Source organism: Molossus molossus, unplaced genomic scaffold (genome assembly GCF_014108415.1).
Source record: "Molossus molossus isolate mMolMol1 unplaced genomic scaffold, mMolMol1.p scaffold_m16_p_3, whole genome shotgun sequence".
In the NCBI taxonomy this organism is placed as follows: Eukaryota; Metazoa; Chordata; class Mammalia; order Chiroptera; family Molossidae; genus Molossus; species Molossus molossus.
In genome coordinates this window covers 66,469,505-66,487,815 of record NW_023425366.1, presented here as the reverse complement: position 1 = coordinate 66,487,815, position 18,311 = coordinate 66,469,505, and the positions used below count along the sequence as shown (strand labels likewise).

The 18,311-nt window shown below is 35.0% G+C and overlaps 1 protein-coding gene across 7 annotated transcripts in view; it reads left to right on the top strand.

Annotated features, from left to right (window-relative positions):
* The window catches only part of MCTP1 (multiple C2 and transmembrane domain containing 1), a 490,459-nt gene that overhangs the window by 380,671 nt on the left and 91,477 nt on the right, over positions 1-18,311 (top strand). For 6 of the 7 annotated variants that reach the window (XM_036278918.1, XM_036278919.1, XM_036278920.1 and 3 more), the window contains one exon: positions 16,007-16,126. The exons of the other annotated variant lie outside the window; for it this stretch is intronic. In XM_036278918.1, coding sequence (XP_036134811.1) covers positions 16,007-16,126 — 120 coding nt within the window. The remainder of the gene's footprint in view (positions 1-16,006; positions 16,127-18,311) is intronic. 7 annotated transcript variants of the gene reach the window in all.

The window sequence follows — 18,311 nt, the reverse complement described above, 5'->3', positions numbered from 1 at the left end:
AGGCCCAAATTTAAGAGTTCCCCAGCATGACTGCAAAGCAAGAAAAACATTGTCATACTTACCCTATAGTGCTTTCCTCTGGGCAGGGAAGATGAACTTGTATGCTCTATTCACATGCTCCTGTGCTAAGATTTGTTCTGTTTTGCTTTATTTGACTTTTTTTTTTCCTTTAGCAGTTGCTGTAAGCTATACTGCCTTCCTTTTCTATTTTTTCCCATATCTTCTCTGAGTTCTTAGCTTTTTTTTTTTTTTTTGCATCCTTTCAGCCATTTCTTATTCTGAGGGTAAGGGATTTAACATTTTTGCTTTTAATAGTAGTCATATCTTTATGGGAATTTAGAAGAATTCCATATAGTTTTACCTTAGGGTGGGAGCATTTTACTATCATTTTTTTATCACCTTCCTCTGGGACCTTGCTTTCTTAACTGTAATTAGCAATGATTGAGACTGATGTTTGCTTCAGCTATTTCCTAATAACCTTTGTAAAACGTCTCTGATCTCAAAGGAGCAGCAGCTGCCCAAAGAGGTACCATGGAGATGGTGTCATCTACTAGTATTTTAAATATTTTCAGAGTGTTGGCCAAATACATCCAAGATCTGTGATCATTCATTGCCTTGGTCAGAAGTTATCACCTTTTATTTTAACAACTTTAATGAAGTATAATTTATATACCATAAAATTCACCCATTTTAACTGTATAGTTGACTAATTTTTAGTAAATTTACAGAGTAGAATGACCATCACCTTGAAAGATCCCTCATGCCAATTACAGTTTCTCCTGTTCTTACCTCAATAGTAATTTACCTTTTCTCAACATTTCATGTAAATGGAATCTAATAAGTGTGGTCTTTACATCTAACTTATTTCATTTAGCATGTTTCTGAGTCCGTGACAGAATGTGTCAGTTGTGTCTACTTTTTATTGTTGTAATGTTCCATTGTATGGCTAGAGCATGTTTTGATTATCCATTCACCAGTTGATAAATAACTGGGTTGCTTTCATTTTGGAAGTATCATGAATAATGCTGTTATAAATGAGCATTCATGTACAAGTTTTTATGTAGGCATATGTTTTTATTTCTTTTGGGTAGATAACTAGGAGTGGAATTGTTGGTTGATATGCTAAGTTTGTTTGTTTACTTTCTAAAGAAACTCCCAAACTGTTTTCCAAAGGGACTACACCACTTTATATCCTCACCAGCAATGTCTGAGAGTTTTAGCTTCTCTATATCTTCCATTTAGAACCTTCTGCCTTGATTATATTCACAGTAGTGGGAGTAAAGCAGGATCTCCTTGTGGTTTAATTTAAATTTTCCTAGTGACTTATGCTATTGACCATTTCATGTGCTTATTAGCCATTTATGCATTTTCTTTGGTGAAATGTCTGTTCAGATCTGTTGCCCATTTTTTAATTGGGGTTTTGTCTTTATATTAATAAGTTTTAAGTGTTCTTTATATACTCTGGATACAAGTCCTTTATCAAATATGCATATGATTTGCAATTCCTTTCTCCCAGTATGCGGCTTGTCTTTTTAGTTTCTTTTTTTAAATATATATATATACATATATATATATACACACACACACACACACATATAATATTTTTAAAATTAATTTATTTTTGTTATAGATGTTTCTCCTTTTTCCCCTATTGACACCTTCCTCCAGTTCCCACCCCCCTCCCCCAGCATTGTTGTCTATGTCCATTGGTTATGCTTATATGCATAAGTTCTTTTGTTTATCTCTTCCCTCCCCCACCCCTGCCCCTTCCTCTGAGGTTTGTCGGTCTGTACCCTACTTCTATGTCTCTGGGTCTGTTTTGTTCATTAGCTTATTTTTTAATTATATTCCACAAATAAATGAGATCATGTGGTATTTGTCTTTCTCTATTTGGCTTATTTCACATAGCATAATACTCTCCAGGTCCCTCCATGTCATTTCAAAGAATAGGAGGTATTTCTTTCTTACAGCTGCATAGTATTCCATGGTGTATATGTACCACAGCTTTTTTATCCACTCATCTACTGATGGACACTTGGGCTGTTTCCAGATCTTAGCACTATTTACAATTGCTAAGTTCTTTTTAGTTTCTTAATGATTACTTTTGAAGCACAAATGATTTTAACTTGAACAAAATCTAATTTTTAAATACATATTTAGATTGTGCTTTTGGTGTTATATCTATGAATTCTTTGCCTAGCCCAAGGTCACATTTATACCATCCTGCTATTCCCACAAGTACACCTGAAAATATCTCTGGGAAAGTTCTGAAACAAGTAGAAGAAGATGATTTTTTGGTGTATCTCACCTAATCTCAAACTGCACCAACTTTTGGTTAGTATTTAAATTTACTTTTTGAAATTGTTGTCTATTAATAACCCATATTTTTCTGTGAGAGGACACTAAGCTCCAGAGAGCTTCAGCACCCTCCTGAAGCATGGGAATAATTTAAATGTTGAGCAAAGTGTAGTCTGAGTCACTGTCCCAAAAATAAATATCCAAGTAAATCATCAATAAGAAATGGATAATAATCACATGAGAATTTAGCATCAAAGCCATCCCCTCTGAACATATGACTCAGCCTCCTTAATTAATTTTTTTTGTTTAAATAGAATGCACTATTTAGTTATTCAGGAAAATGGATAATGACAACAACTGCTACAAAAATTCAGAAAATCTTGATTACAAAACTACCCAAAGAAGTATTAAGTGTTGGGAATCATACATCAGTATCGTGTGGCTGAACAAAATGCGTCCACTTCCTAACGGGTCATTTTTAGAAATAAGGTTTTCTAGGCAAGCAAATACAACAACAAAAATGCCTGAAAGATAATACATCTCAGCATCTACATGTCAGTGCAATGAATGCTTTTCTGAAAATGAAATGGCCTTCTTTTAGAACTCTGGAATCCTAAACTACCAGACATTTCAGGAACTATTTTGGCTGAAAACGAGATGAGAGATTTTTCTTTTTCGTAATTTTTATTACAGTGGAAGTGGTTTTTGTATTTCTAACAGTTTGACAAGAGCTCATTACAATGCGCTCATCTGTTTTGTGCACTAATTTGAGCCATCGGGCATCAACACCATAGACATGCAGCAGCATTGCAAATGATACGCATGCTCCCTTTGCTCCAAGAATTTGTACTTGCTATAAAAGAAAACAGATTTGGACAGCCTTGAAAAAGTTGGGTTTGGTTTGAAGAAAACATTTCAGAATTACATTAGAGCTGGCCTGCAAGTGAACTAAAAATACCTGCTCATCTCAGTGGTCTTGGCCCAGGGCCTTTCCTTTTACTGTAAAAGTCAGGCTGTTTGAACAGTTGGAGTTCGGCTTGCTTGCTGTCTAAACTAGTGTTCTCTGATAACTTCTGTTACCGTTGAAACACAAGCCCTGTTGCATTTAAGAGAATGTTTAGAGATATGGAAAATAGCCAAGAGAAATGTATACTTAGTGTGCAAACCTCTAGGCTTCCCGTACAGCAACTAAACCACTTAGATCTGTTAAGACGTGGGAGAAAGACATTCATCAGTAAACATTACACAGCAAGGGTAAAAGATGGAGTGGAGTACAGGAGGCTGTTAAAATCAGCCTAAAATGATTATTTGAATTGCAAAGAGAAATGTTCAGACATAGCTGGAGCTGCTAAACATAACTCTTGAAGTTTTTCCAGAACAGAGGGATTGGGGAGAATGAGACCAGTGAAGGAGAAAATTAGAAAATTATAAGACAGAATGGGAGATGAAGTTTCAGAGGCTGGTAAGATAGCTGAAATATATGGTATTATTAGGTCTTAAATCTATTTATGAGGGTGAAAATTTAAAAACGTGCTGACTTTGGCTCTGTGATTTTAAGATTGAAATGAAGATATTAAATCTGGACAAAGAATACCCAGCAGTAACTGCTAGGTTATACTATGAAGGATTAAAAAGGAAGATCAGAAGTCCGCAGCCCAGGGAAGATACTCATGATAAGTTAGATAAGTCTGAGTGAAATCATTTGAGTGGGGATGAATCAGAATGGCGCTAAACACCCCCAAACTTGGCAGAGTACAACCCCCTGCATATCAGCTACTGTGTAAAAACCAATCACTATAATTGATCATCTGCTTTTCTATAAGTGTTCCTGTTTCACGAGAGAGAATGGGGAATACAAAGACTACAGGACTCATTTTTAAAGTAACTTGTATCACAGACTTCACTAACATGTGTTTGTCTTGTTAGCTGAGTACCCTATGTTCTGGCACAGTATACAGAACAGAGGGAGTTTCCCCCCGTGAGCAACTCAGTGCCAGCTGTTGCTCTAAATATTGTACCTGTTCATGATAGAGATAGCTCTAATGCCAGATTTCATGCTTAGGGAAACTTTTATGTTTTGTACGTCAGTAAACATTGGTATATTTGTGTGTCTAGACATAGCATTTACACACACAAAGAGGGAAGTTGATCAATAACCTACTTTGAAAATAGTAATGGTAACAGATTCATTTCTTTAAACATGCAAAAGATAACTATCTAGAATAAGCTTTGACAAATCTTTACAGCACTTCTAAAGTCCTAGAAAGATATCGACATGGTACATTCGCATGACAATATCCTTAAATAAAATATCACATTTAATCCAACAATTCTGTTAAATAATAGTTTGTGAATTTAAAAGACATATGATGATTCTAATAGAATGGGGAAAAGGTGACCTTTTCATTGGCACTGGAGGCATAAATACAAGAAAAAAATTGAGAACCAACATTAAAAGGCTTTTTTTTTTTTTACTTAGAAAATACAACATGGACTGTTTCTTACTTATACCAGTGAGATAGTCATGGATCCTTCCGGAACCTGTTGGATCCTGGAGAAATGGGAAACCAGAAAAACACAAGCTTCAATGAGCTTAATACCCTTAACTCATTCTTATGTGTTTCTTTGATGTAGTCCTTAAGTATTTTTTAGTGCTTGTTACTTGATACCAATAACCGCCTCATGAACCAAATACTAGTTCACCAATCCCACTTAATTGTCTATATTTGGTCATTTAAAACAATAAATATGTGTTGATCTGTAATCTGCAAGAATGACTTTGCATGCAGCCTGATCTTGAATGCAGAACTCCTATGAATGATAAAGCTATTAAAATGGAAAAAAAAAAAAAACCCATAACTGTTAGCTACCATGATAGGTATTATAAACTTCTAGGTAAAGTACTGATTTCTAATGAAAGGGATCTCAGAGAATCAATATTCTCCAGACATCTATAAGCATTTGTAGCTTTCATTCTACATCCAAACTTTGGCTAACATTAAACTCACAACATTTCAGGGATTTCTTATCAGTTATTCATGTGTGGTTGATGTGATGTTCAAGTTGGACATACTCTGGGCTTTGCATTTTGGAGTTGTCAGTATTCTCAAAGCAAAGCCAGAGCCTTTCATCTCTGACTGATAAAAATGACACAAAATATCAGTACAATTTGTAATCTGAAACAGAAAAGGAAAATATCTAAATAAATAAACAACTTCCCAAGCCTTCTGGCTGGCAGATTCTATTGATGTAATATCTCCATCAAGGATTGTATGCATTATGCTATCATTAGTTGACAGCACTATCTTTGAGGTTGTTTTGGTCCATTTTGTTGTGGAGATTCTTCAGTTGGTGTTTGCAAGGGTCGCATGTAAGACATCTTCAAATGAGTCCTATCTAGTTGTCACATTTGCTTCTTTAATAGACAGAGTCAAGCCTTGCTTTTTGCAAAGGCATAAACGAACTCAGATTGTGGACTAAGTTTCAGATAGCAACTTCAAAAACCCATTGTACAGCTTCACACTGTAAGGAATTGGGACTTTCTGATGTGTATTTTATAAGTAGTCTTGGTAAATCTGAGTAAACAATGATTTTTAACACCAACAGTCAATAAATGAACGAAGTTATATACATTTGCTTCAAAGCTGTGCCTTTGAAATCAACCAATTTCTCTCTTTTTCCCCTAATCCTAACCATATACTCATTCTGTAACCAGAACGAACATAGATAGTTATCTTGACAGAGTTTACCTAATCAATATAAGGGATCATTTGGTAGAGCGTACACTTTGATTTTTTTTTTTCTCTAAACACACAAACCACACACACCCAAACACATTAAAACATAACAAAAGTTCTTGTCAGTTTGGTGTCTGGGTGAAACTATTTGAAAAGAAAGCAGCAGAGGGAAGCATGTCCATTCTCGTTCTAATTGAGAGAAGGAAGAAAAGCCACTGTATATGAACATGTATCTGAGCATGATGAGGCCCCTGTGTCATTGGTGGCATGACCTCAGGAAACAGCAGAACAAGTTGGAGTGATCTGGTGGGTCTAAGGTTGTCGCCAATTCCCTGCAACTGTTTATTTTAGAAATTTGTCCAAGCAAATCAAAGCTTCTCTTCAAGGGAGCAATATGTCATACTTTAAATAGAACCACCTTGAGAAGTCTATCATGATACTGGAATTGGTCAGGTTCATTTTGCCTATCTTCTCTCCCTTGTTGAATGGCGGTGCTACAAAGGCTTCAGTAGAACCAATCACAAGTAAAGACCTTAGTACAGATGGTGATGCCATCTGGTTATTTAAATCAAGCTGAAAACACCCCCTTTCCAGAAGATGCAGTTTTGAAGACTCTGATGATCGGTATAGCATGCCTTAATGCAAAGGGTAGTAAATGGGCAGAGAAGGTTCACCTCCAGTTCTTCTTTAGGCTTATTGTTAAGAAATATTAAACATTAATAGATGAATACTACTATTTATTATCTTTCTCATTTGAGGCCTCTCATACATCAGAGAATATTTCTATACCAGATGCTCTCTGTTAGGGTATGCATATATATATTTCCTCCTTATATTTTATCTGAAAAAGATATTGTTGAATAATGAAACAGAGAAACATCAGAGGGTGAAGGTTGGGTGAAAAATGGGTTAAATACTGGGAAGGCCTGGGTGTAAATGTGTTAAGTTTAAGAAAGAAATGAATTGAAATTAGGGAGGAAAAGATTTTCTAAAAGGGCCATGAAATAATTAATTGTTTTGTAGGAGATGGCCTTTCCATGCAGGCAGAGGATTTTTTCTTCACTTCTTTCTGAAGAGACAGTCAAATAGAGAATCTCATCTCTTAATTAGAAAGAAAAATACTCATCAAACACATCTCATCACTGGAGAGCTAATGATCCACAGCTGTTAGTCTGAAAGGGCAGGCTTTTTTCCTGAACAGTAGGAAGTGTTAATCATTTTGGATGAGATTTCTTTTTAAAATATACTGTAGTTTGCAAAAGAATAGGATATTCAATATTCCAACTTAAATGATTTTTCTGAAGTGCACCCCCCAGGGATACTGTCACATGTCGCACTGAATGATCATTGAATGCAGACACCTTCCACTGCACTTGATGAGAGCATCACTTGGTGGGTGATGTGAATGACCCAGGCCTGTCTGGGGCACTGAAAACCCCAGACGCAAAGAAAGAAAAATCATGCCTGTTTAGAGCAAGAAATGGTGTTGCTTTAAAATCTTACTATTTTGAATTGCTCACTGTACTTTACGTACTTTACCTTGTTTAAATACAAGTGAGAAACCTTAGGCCACTTTCACATAGCTCCTGAGTAGAAAAGGATTTTTTTGTTTGTTTCTTTAATCTTCATATGAAAATGGGCTTTTGTTTTTGTCTGTAAAAATGTAATTGGCTTATTCATTTTCCAATCTTTGCCTCTTAGCCACTTTGCTAACCTTTCTAAACATGTTGGACAGGATAAAACTCCATTTAATGGAAACGCTGTGAATAGCCAACTTTTGATTCTTTAGAGCCAAGCGAGACAGTGAAAAGGGGAAGAATAATATTGGTGCCACAAACCTCATTTCAGCCATTAGTTTTTGACCTCTTTGTCATACCGGACCTTTACCAGAACACCTAGGAAGTAGTATTTCATTTCTTCCCACTAATGCAAAAGTAGTTGTCCCAAAGCAAAAGGAAGGAAAAAGAAATAGAGGTACAGAAATCTACAAATTGAATAATCAGCCCCTAAATAATTGATACCTTCAGGACATCGACACTGCTGTCAAATCCTTCACCTTACAGGCAGAAGAGCATTGTGGGAAGAGCACGCTGGGTTGGGAATCAGAGGACCTGGGCCTGCCACTCAGTAGTGGTGTCCTTAGACAAATCTCAGACTCCTGAGCCTTGGCTTCCTCACTTGTAAAATGAAAATAATGGTCTCTGCCTTCCCAGCCTGCCTCTCAGGACTTTATCCGTAAAGTTCATTCTATGCAATGTGATATAAGACACTTGATAGGACAAATTATGTTATTTACTTTCAGTAAATTATAGATTTTCCAGAAAGCCATTCTGAATACTTATGTTTTAAATGTAGATTGCTCTTAAAGGCTGGCCCAAATAGATAATGAAGAATTTCATTTTGTGACTTTGATACTAATGGCATTGGCAAGATAACATTCATTTAGATAAAAGGTATGTAGATTTAAAAATGAAAAAAAATTATGGACAGGAATTGACATTTATAAAACTACTAGTTCAGAACAAGATTCTTTTGTATCTAGGGGCATGAGGTTGTTAAAAATTGTTAACATTTCAAAACCCAATTGTTTTAACTTCAGAGTTCACAAAAGCCACACTGCATGCTAATGCCATTTACTAGTAATAGTAAGTTTCTATAAAGATCTGGGGTTTTTTATAAGTAGTAAAAAACTTAACTGAAACCTCTTGTGTTTAACACTTATAACTTCCAACAACCCCCCCCCCACCACCACCACCACCACACACAACTCCCTCTGAGGAATACCACCCATCCTCTTTAACTGCTCAAAGAACAATTATGATACTGACTTATCCTGTAGTATTAGTTTATAAAGTGTGTGCAATTTTTCAGAAATAATTTTAAATATGAAAAGCATTAAACGAGTAGTACTTTGTGATCAAACATTTTCATATACATTGCATCACTTCTTTCCCACAGCCAACCTGTGAAACAAGCAGGTATTACCATCTCCATTTCTTGGATAGTAGACTAAAATCAAAGAGGATAACTGACTTGCCCAAGGTCCTGTGCTGATCAAATAGCAGAAATAAAATTAAAACCGCTTTTTCAGGCTTCTGGTCCATACTACATTGTCTCCTTGGAGGAGGATTATGTATCAGTTAGCTTTTGCTGTGGTAAAAGCTACTCTATAATTAGTAGTTTAAAGTAAATACCCTTTATGTAGTGATGATTCCTTGGGTCAGCAATTCGGATCAAGCTCTGCTGGGTATTTCTTATGTTCTCAGTAGGACTCACTCCTGTATCTCTAGTCAGCTTCTGGCCAGTTAGGCAGCTTTGCTTCTGGATGCTGTCTGGCTTTCAGCAGGGGTGATGGAGGCAACTGGGTCTGTCACAGGTCTCTTGTTGGGCAGCCGGCTAGCCTGGGACTGTAGACATGTCTCAGGGTTCTAAGATTGCAGAGGGCAAGGCCCAGAGAGCAAGTGCTTTTTAAGTCTCTGTATTCATAGTTGCTACTCTTCCCTGGGCCCAAATGAGCCATTTGCCCAATCTGGTGTCATTACTGGAGGGAATTACAAAAGGCATGTACACAAGGAGCCATCAACAAGTGGAGTCAATACTACATGCACTCACCACAAGCTAAATATAAAAATACTAAAAATGGCACTCATTTATTTCATCACCTTTTCCTCCTGTAGTTGACATGGCTTCTTTAACACAACTCTTATTATTGGAACAACCATTATCTGTAGATTCTAGGGAGATAAAACAAAAGTGATGAGTTGCAATAAGGGCCAAAAATATTATATGAGGTATGAGCCAACATATTCCTGCTTGTAATAACACTTACTGCTCATTAAGCATCTTATAGGTGCCAGGCACTAGGCTAATTCCACCTCAAATCTGCAAAGTACTATGATTTCCATTTTTCAGATGTTAAACTAAGAGAAATCTAGTAACTTGCCCAAGGTCACATAGCTAGTGACTAGAGAGCTTTGATGCAAACATGGGCCTGAGTCAAACACCTGTCCCACTGCAGCACACTACACAGCTCCTGAGGGATCCCATGGTCATGGCTGGCAGTCCAAGGCAGATCGACAGAGAGCCTCTAACATCCAGAAGAATGGGTAAAACTCTCAGTATCCTTTTTCTAATGAAGGAGATTATGTGTACTTATTACCATTTGACCAATGTCTCATGAAGATTTTGTGCTATAGAATTCTAATTGTATATTATAACAGCTACCTAGTGATTTCAAAAAGAAAATCACCGATTTTTTGGAATAGTTTTAGTCTCTACTGAGCAAGGATAACTAATATAGGGCTAGATGTTTTGTTTGGAATGGGGGGGGGCATGAATTCCATTAAAGTAAAATGTAGATAGTCAAAGTTTACTTGTTAAAAATATGGGGAGAGAAGGAAAAAGACGAGGAGACTGTAATAGAGAGAGGGAAAAAAAATTATACCATAGTGATGGAGTCAAAGGAAATTAAATATTGTCCAAATGAACAAGAATTTCTATTACCTAAATTGACATTGAGACATTCTAGTATCATTGAGTCATCTTTCCATTGTCCTGCACAGGCAAAAAGGAGTTCTGGAAGTATTGGGTCAGGATAAATTCTAGGCATTTTATGGTTTATATTTATATTCTGTGGATGTGTCAGTGATTTTTTTTTTTTTTAATTCTTTGACTTTTTACCTCATTTTATCTGATTATATCTCTCCCCCGACCAACCCAAGTCCATGAAAAAGTATGAGATCCTGCATTTTCTCGGCCCTCTGAGGTTTCTCTGAGCTGCCTTCTTCCTCCTGCTGCCCTAGTAGGACACTGGAGACCCAACCTTAAGAATTATCTTGGATTTTTGAAGGAAAGAGGAGGTATTAGTGCAGATGGCCCTAGGGAGAAGAGAAGCTCAGTGTGGAGAGAATGAGCTAGATGATGCCCTTCTTCTTCCTCTAAGGCTCTTTATTAAAAGATCCTCCCCACTACCAAGTGTTAGAAACATCACTAATACTATAGTGAATGATTGCTTTTTTTTTTTTTTTAGTGACTCTTAGCAATTGAGTCCAGAGACCGTGTCATATCTTAATTTGAACCCCCAGTATTGTACAGCACATAGTCAGTGTTCAATATATACATTTTATTATTAACATATTAACTTTTGAACTCTGTAGTTTTATTTTTTAGAAAGAAAAAATAAATGCTTTTGCATTTAGAGCTTATTCAAAGATTTCTTATTTATTTATTTATTGCTTTATTAATTTTTTATTCCCATCTCCTTATCACCTCCCCTTTGGTAACCATAAGCTTGTTCTCTGTATCTATGAGTCTACTTCTGTTTTGTTTTATAGACACCCCATATAACTGAGATCATGCTGTATTTGTTTTTTGTCTGATATTATTTTAGTTAGCAAAATACCCTCTAGGTCCATCCATATCATCACAGGTGAATAGATTTCATTCTTTCTTATTGCTGAATAATAATCTACTGTATATGTATGCCAGATCTTTATCCATCTGTCTACTGATGGATATCTAGGTTGCTTCCATATCTATACTATCACTATTAATGCTACAATAAACATAGGTGGGATGCATATGTCTTTTCAAATTAGTGTTTTTGTTTTCTTCCAATATATACCCAGAAGTAGACTCATTGGCTCATAAAGCAGCTCAATTTTTAATTTGTGAAAACTCTCCATACTGTATTCCATAGTGGCTGCACTAATGTACAATCTTACCAACAGTGCACAAAGTTCCCTTGTCTCCACTTCTTCACCAACACTGTTTGCTGATTTATTAATGATAGCCATTCTGACAGGTGTGAGGTGATATTTCATTGTAATTTGCATTTGCACTTCCCTGATGATTAGTGATACTGAGCATATTTTTAAATGTTTGTTCGCTATCTGTATATCCTCTTATGAGAAATGTCTATTTAGGTCCTCTGTCCATTTTTTTATTGAATTGTTGTTGTTTTTTCCTTTCATGTTAAGCTTTATGAGTTCTTTTTTTTTTTTTTGGATATTCATCCATCATCAGATGTATCATTGATAAATATCTTCTCCTATTCAGTAGGTTGTCTTTTCATTTTGTTGGTGGTTTTCTTCATTGTGGAAAATTTTTAGTTTGATTTAGCCTCATTTATTTATTTTTTATTTTATTTTCCTTGCTTGAGGAGAGATATCCAAAAAGATAATGCTAATGTCAGCGTTTACTGCCTATGCTTCCTTCTATAGTTATAGGTCTAACATTTATATATTTAATCCATTTAGAGTTTATGCGCACACACACACACACACATATGTAAATGGTGTAGGAAAGTGGTCCAATTTCATTTTGTTGCAATTATCTGTCTAGTTTTCCCACTACCACTTAGTGAAAAGACTGTCTTTACCCCATTGTGTATCTTTGCCTCTTTTGTCATAGATTAATTGACCATGTAAGTGATGATTTATTTCTGGGCTTTCTATTCTATTCCATTGATCAATATACCTGTTTTTCGTTTTTGTTTCTTTGTTTTTGCCAACACCATACTGTTATGATTATTGTAGTTTTGTAGTATAGTTTCATATTAGCTTGTATGATACCTCCCACTCTGTTCTTTCTTAAGATTTCTTTGGCTATTCAAAGTGTTTTGTGGTTCTGTATACATTATAGGATTAGTTGTTCTAATTCTGAGAAGAATGCCATTGGTGTTTTAATAGGTGTTGAATTGAATCTGTGAGTTACTTTAGGTAATAAAGACATTTGAACAATATTAATCTTTCTAATCCATAACCAAGGTATATTCTTTCATTTAGTTGTATCTTGTTCAATTTCTTCAATATCTTATCATTTTCAGAGTATACCCTTGTTTTGTTTTGTTTTTAAAGATATTTTCAACATTACAGGCTTCTTACTTAGTTACCCAAAAATTAGATTCTTAAAGAATACACAATATTAAAACAGACTATTTTTGCACTTCCACTATCCATAAAACTAATAATGAAGTATCTTCCTTTGTCTCTCTCCTATATTTTTCTCCATCTTGAGTTCTGGTGCTCATGTTGTGAGGGTGTATCAATAATCATAGCTATTCATGAGAAGTGTTGTGTCCATTCTGAGTGCTATGTTTTAAGAAAGTTTCTATTGATGTATTGATTTGGATGTGGTGAGAAGATGTCTGCCATGGAGACTGCTAGAAACCACACCTTGTAACTGGTGCTTGAAGCAACTGGTGATGTTGAATGAGCCTAGAGAAGAAAACAGCATGACAGATGTCTCGATTACTTACTAGATTATCATCTAAAAAGTTTGTTCTATGCAACATCTAGCCTACAACTAACATCAATACATGGACACTACAAGAAAGTTTATTCTGAGCAACAACAGGACTCTCCCACCAATGAGGAGATATTACAAGGGGGATATAATATGCTCACCAGGTTAAAAATTATTACAGTTGGTCATATTGAGCAATGGAATCATATGAGGCCAGAACACACTGGGTCACGTGAATGTCCTCAGCAAAGGCAGCCATGTAGGAAAGATTGTGGTCATACCATAATACACAAACAATTCATGACTGCGTTGATAGGATGGAAGGAGAATCTTTCTACCAGTATCAAGGTACTTCTACCTATGTACCTCAGAGAGAAATTTGTTAGTGGCATTCCAGGTTGTAATTCTTTATACATTTTTCTGAAGTCACTTGGATTTATACAATGGCTCTGTAATACATTTACTAATACAAATAATTAGGAAGACTTATGTTAAATGACTTGAGAACCCAGTATTCATTCATTCATTAATTTAGCTGATATGTATAGATTGAACACCCATTGTGCCTCAAGCACTGGTCTAGGCTCTGGGGATAGAACTGGGAACAAAATGTATATTTCCCTACCCATAAGAGCTTATACTCTAGTGATTATCTAAATTTAAAATTTTACAGATAAATATGTAAAGAATTAGTATGAATTCTAGCCAAAAATAATTTTCCTTTCGCATGTGTTGATGTCTGCCAAATTTGCCTTGCTTCACTACCTGAATAAAGGATTATCTTTTGAAAATATATTTCAATGGAATAATCATAGTCATCAATTATATTTTGTATCATCTGTATATATAGTGTATAAATTTCAAAAAATTAAAGGGAAATATCTTCTTTTCTGGAAGGTGTTTTACTTTTTTGGTGAAAGAAAAAAATGGCTCATGTTCAATAAATTATATATTCAAAATTTTTTTACTCAGGAACTTGAATCTATAGTTACCATGTAATTCTGTCCAAAATTCATTTCTTGGGTTACTAAACCATTATTTATGCTTTTGGTATCTATCTGGGTTATGAATATCAAATAATTCAGTAAAATATATAATTTTTAAAATTCAATGTCACATTTAGAAAACTCTAATGATACAGTAATATCATAAAGCCACTTTAAATATTAGAGGAAGTATGTTAGAGGTGATTAGATCTATCCACCTCCGTTTAGACATGAAAAACAGTGAGGCAGAGTGACCTTCTAAGGCTTAGAACCTGTCTTCTGGCTTTTAAAGCAGGGGTCTCTCCCCCACTCCACACAGTTTCACTTTCTCTGTCATTTGAATAGGCTGTACACTTGGCTTGGGTTTATTAAGAACACTGCAAATGGCCTGTGCTACTGTTCTCCACACTTGTGTTCTCAGGGTAAAGCTCCTACACCTTCTGGTCTATCAACACAAGGTGTTTGTGTTACCATCTGGCTCAAATTCCCAGTTATACTATGGTTCAGCTAAACTCCAGCAGGTAGATGACTTTCTAGTTTTCACTATTAAAATATTCATTACCTGAGGGCCTTAGTCGATACTTAACTTTTGAGTTTTGTAAGGTATTGATATCACTTATACAATAATATGTTCTGAGTGCTTACTGGCTACTAAGCAGTGTGTTAAATCGTTAAAAAGTTTCAGCGATTTAATTCTCACAACCTCAGGTAGATACTCTTATCATCCCCATTTTACAGAGGAACAAACTGAAGAGAAAATATGCATATTTCCAAAAAGTTATAGGGCTAGTTAGCATCAGGAGGAGAATCTGGCTTTTAACAACCATCTGACTTAACATGACCTTAATTTAGCAGCAGTTGCCACAGAGCCAGAAAATTTCAATGATCTGTTCAGGACTGTAAGAGTCTGGCGGGATGTGAGAGAGTCATACTTGATAGCCAATGCTGGATATTTGCAATGCAAATGCTCTTACAATGGTTCCTTCTGCCCACCTAGGTGAGTTCTTAATCTAATATTTGTCTCCCAATTAAAAATATATATATATACTTAGAGAAATAGGGAGTTTTAAAGGATAATAGAAAGACTCATGCAAATTTTCTTTGGCAAAATTATTATTATTTTTTAAATAGCTTTTTTTATTTCTATGGTAATACTGAATGTTAAGCCAACCCTTTTTTTAACACTTGTTGGCAGCAGTGCTTTTATTCATAATATGAAATCTCTGAGGCTCTCTTATATACACTTGGTATTTTCATCTGCCTTTTATGCTAGTTACATTGTGTTATCCAAGTGAGATTTTTTTTTAAGTCCCTGATATTAAACAATGATTCATTTTTTATTAAAAGGCAGGTAGACCAGCTATTTCCGACAATACTGACAATATAAAGATCATTTTGCTGCCTTTCTTTTTTCTTTTTTTTTTTTTTTTACTTTATTTTGTTCAACCTAACAATAATTTCACTGAAGGAGAAAAATTGAAATAGCCTCATTGACAATGTAATGATATCAGTTTTTTATTCATAGGAATTAAACAAAGTAAAACTCTTACCTGTGACTTTCCAGGGTCACTTTACTTTTGGGAAAACGCCTAACAAGTTTTAAGGCTTTGTTTTCAAGATAAATCTTTCCATTCTAAAGCATTTTGTTTTGTGTTTTTTGAAGTGGAGTATTGATAAGAGAGTCCATTTAATGAAATTTAGAGTTGACTCATCTTTTTTTCTCTCTTCTCTCTCCTCCAGCTCTTTCTCTTTGTTGTCTGGAACTTTGAGCTCTACATGATACCACTGGTTTTGTTGTTACTATTGACATGGAACTACTTCTTGATAATATCAGGAAAAGATAACAGGCAACGTGATACAGTAAGTCTCTATTTTCTTATTTGTGTTTTTGTTCTTATTCCTAGTCTCTCTGACAAGATCAACATTGAATTTGCTTTTACAAACCAGAAATTCTGTCTGTAAATACTCAGGTTTGGAGAAAAGTTTTATCAGTTCAGAACTAGCAATTCTTTGGTCCTAACACAAAAGAAAGTATTCACTATTTCTAACATTACTCATTTAGTAGGAATTAAAGTCAGGAGCACACCAAGTATGAGCTATGATTTTTAACTATAAATGGGTTATTACAAATGATTGTTTCTTTCATTCTCTGTGGGGTTTTTTTTAATATTAATGAATTCTGGATTAAGACATGATATCACAAATTATTAATGATCAGACCAAATGAAATGTATTTTATTTAAGACATTTCTCTGTTGTCTGTCATTGGAATGAAGGAAGGATTGATAATAGTTGTTGGTCTGGAAAAGTACATAAAGTACCTAATTCAATAAACATTCACCTAATTACAGCAAACATTCTTCCTGTGTCACAGATGTATTAGAAGACCTATTCAAGGATTAAGAGCTTTCATTTAACCTAGGGAAAGTTATACTGACTTCCTGCCCTTGCCGGCATTTTTTAAAGTTTTTAGGATGTCTGAGACCACCTTTTCTCTTCTTGGAAAGAGTTTTGGAACAATCACATTTGTTGTTCTTCTGACAACCTTCATTTCTCTTACAGTATCTCAGTGACTATACCCTTAGCAAATATACAAATTCAGAAAGCTTTCTCATATATAAATAAATGGGAGTAAAGGTTATTTATCCAAATAAGACATTTGTAATTTGATAACTCGGTAGACAACTGTTGATAAGAATTTAAAGTTTTGTCAAACATGACAAACCTTGGTAGTTACATGTCCTCATCAGATTACATAGATATTTTTTTTAACTTGTCATTAAGGGTCTTCATTTGATTTATAATCAGGACTTTTTGCCAACTACTATACCCATAATAATGCAGAAACAGTTATTTGATTATCTGCTTAAAAACATTATGTGACACTTTATTATAATAGCACTATAATATTTACACAGAGATACCTATGACATCAAAGAATTTCCCTTTTAAACAACATGAGCAAAATACACTTCAAATGGTAACTCAAGCAAAATATGCTTTTCAAAATAATTTTCTTCATCAAAATAAAAGAAAAATCCTGATGCACAATCATCAAATACGTGGCAAAGTTGCCAACAACACAAGTGTCTGGCTATCTCACTAGATTACAAATTTGAGGGAGGGCCTTCCACTCATCTCTGCTCATCTTTGTACTTGCCACTGTCTCTAGCACATGCTTTATAAATTAGAGATATTCAAACATATTTTGTAAAGTTTAACAAACTAAATGTAAGATTGCTAATAGAGATGTGAATAGTTAGACAGCGTCAGCAGACAAGAAGGTATTACTGGCAAGGGTTTTATGGATATATTTTTAAATTGCACACTGAGAGGCAAGCCCTGAATGCCATCAGCACTGGAGTCCTGGGGACCCAGGTACTTTTGTCAATTAATGCAGAATATTTTCTTTAAGAAAATAGGACTCTCTCAGACTATTGCTTTTTTGTCCCATTTATTTCAGGGAGATTGTTAAGAGAGAAGACTGTCTACTTTTCATGCAGTTGCCTTGAGACAAATTTGCAAATAAGATTATTTGCAAATATGAAAAAGTGGTAATTTAGTTTCAGCTTCCTAATCCTATAAGGGAGCTTATCTTCAATATGTAGTCATTGGTTTAAGTATTCTTAGTGAAAAATTCTGAAACTAAAGACTTTGCTTGTTATCTTCTCCAGAATATACTTGGAAGATTCACTTCTAGAGGGGAAATAATATGTGATATATCCCCATATAATTAAGATGGGTTTATAAACCCATTGAAAAGTTACATATTATGTAAGTTTTCTACTTTCTTCCACCCCCCTCAAAAAAATATAACTCCAAAATAGTATTTGCCAAATCTTTTCTTTTAGGCACATCTCTAACAGACTCCCCCTTTCAGCCATGGATAACATTTTATTCCTAGTACAGCCCACTGTGAAATATTGTATAGTCTAACTTTCATGGAATGCCAACGACACTCCATAACTCCCAGTAATTGCCTTTTATTTGCCCAAAACACACATATCCACATATTCTGTTCTTTCGAGGCACCAGAGCAGCAATC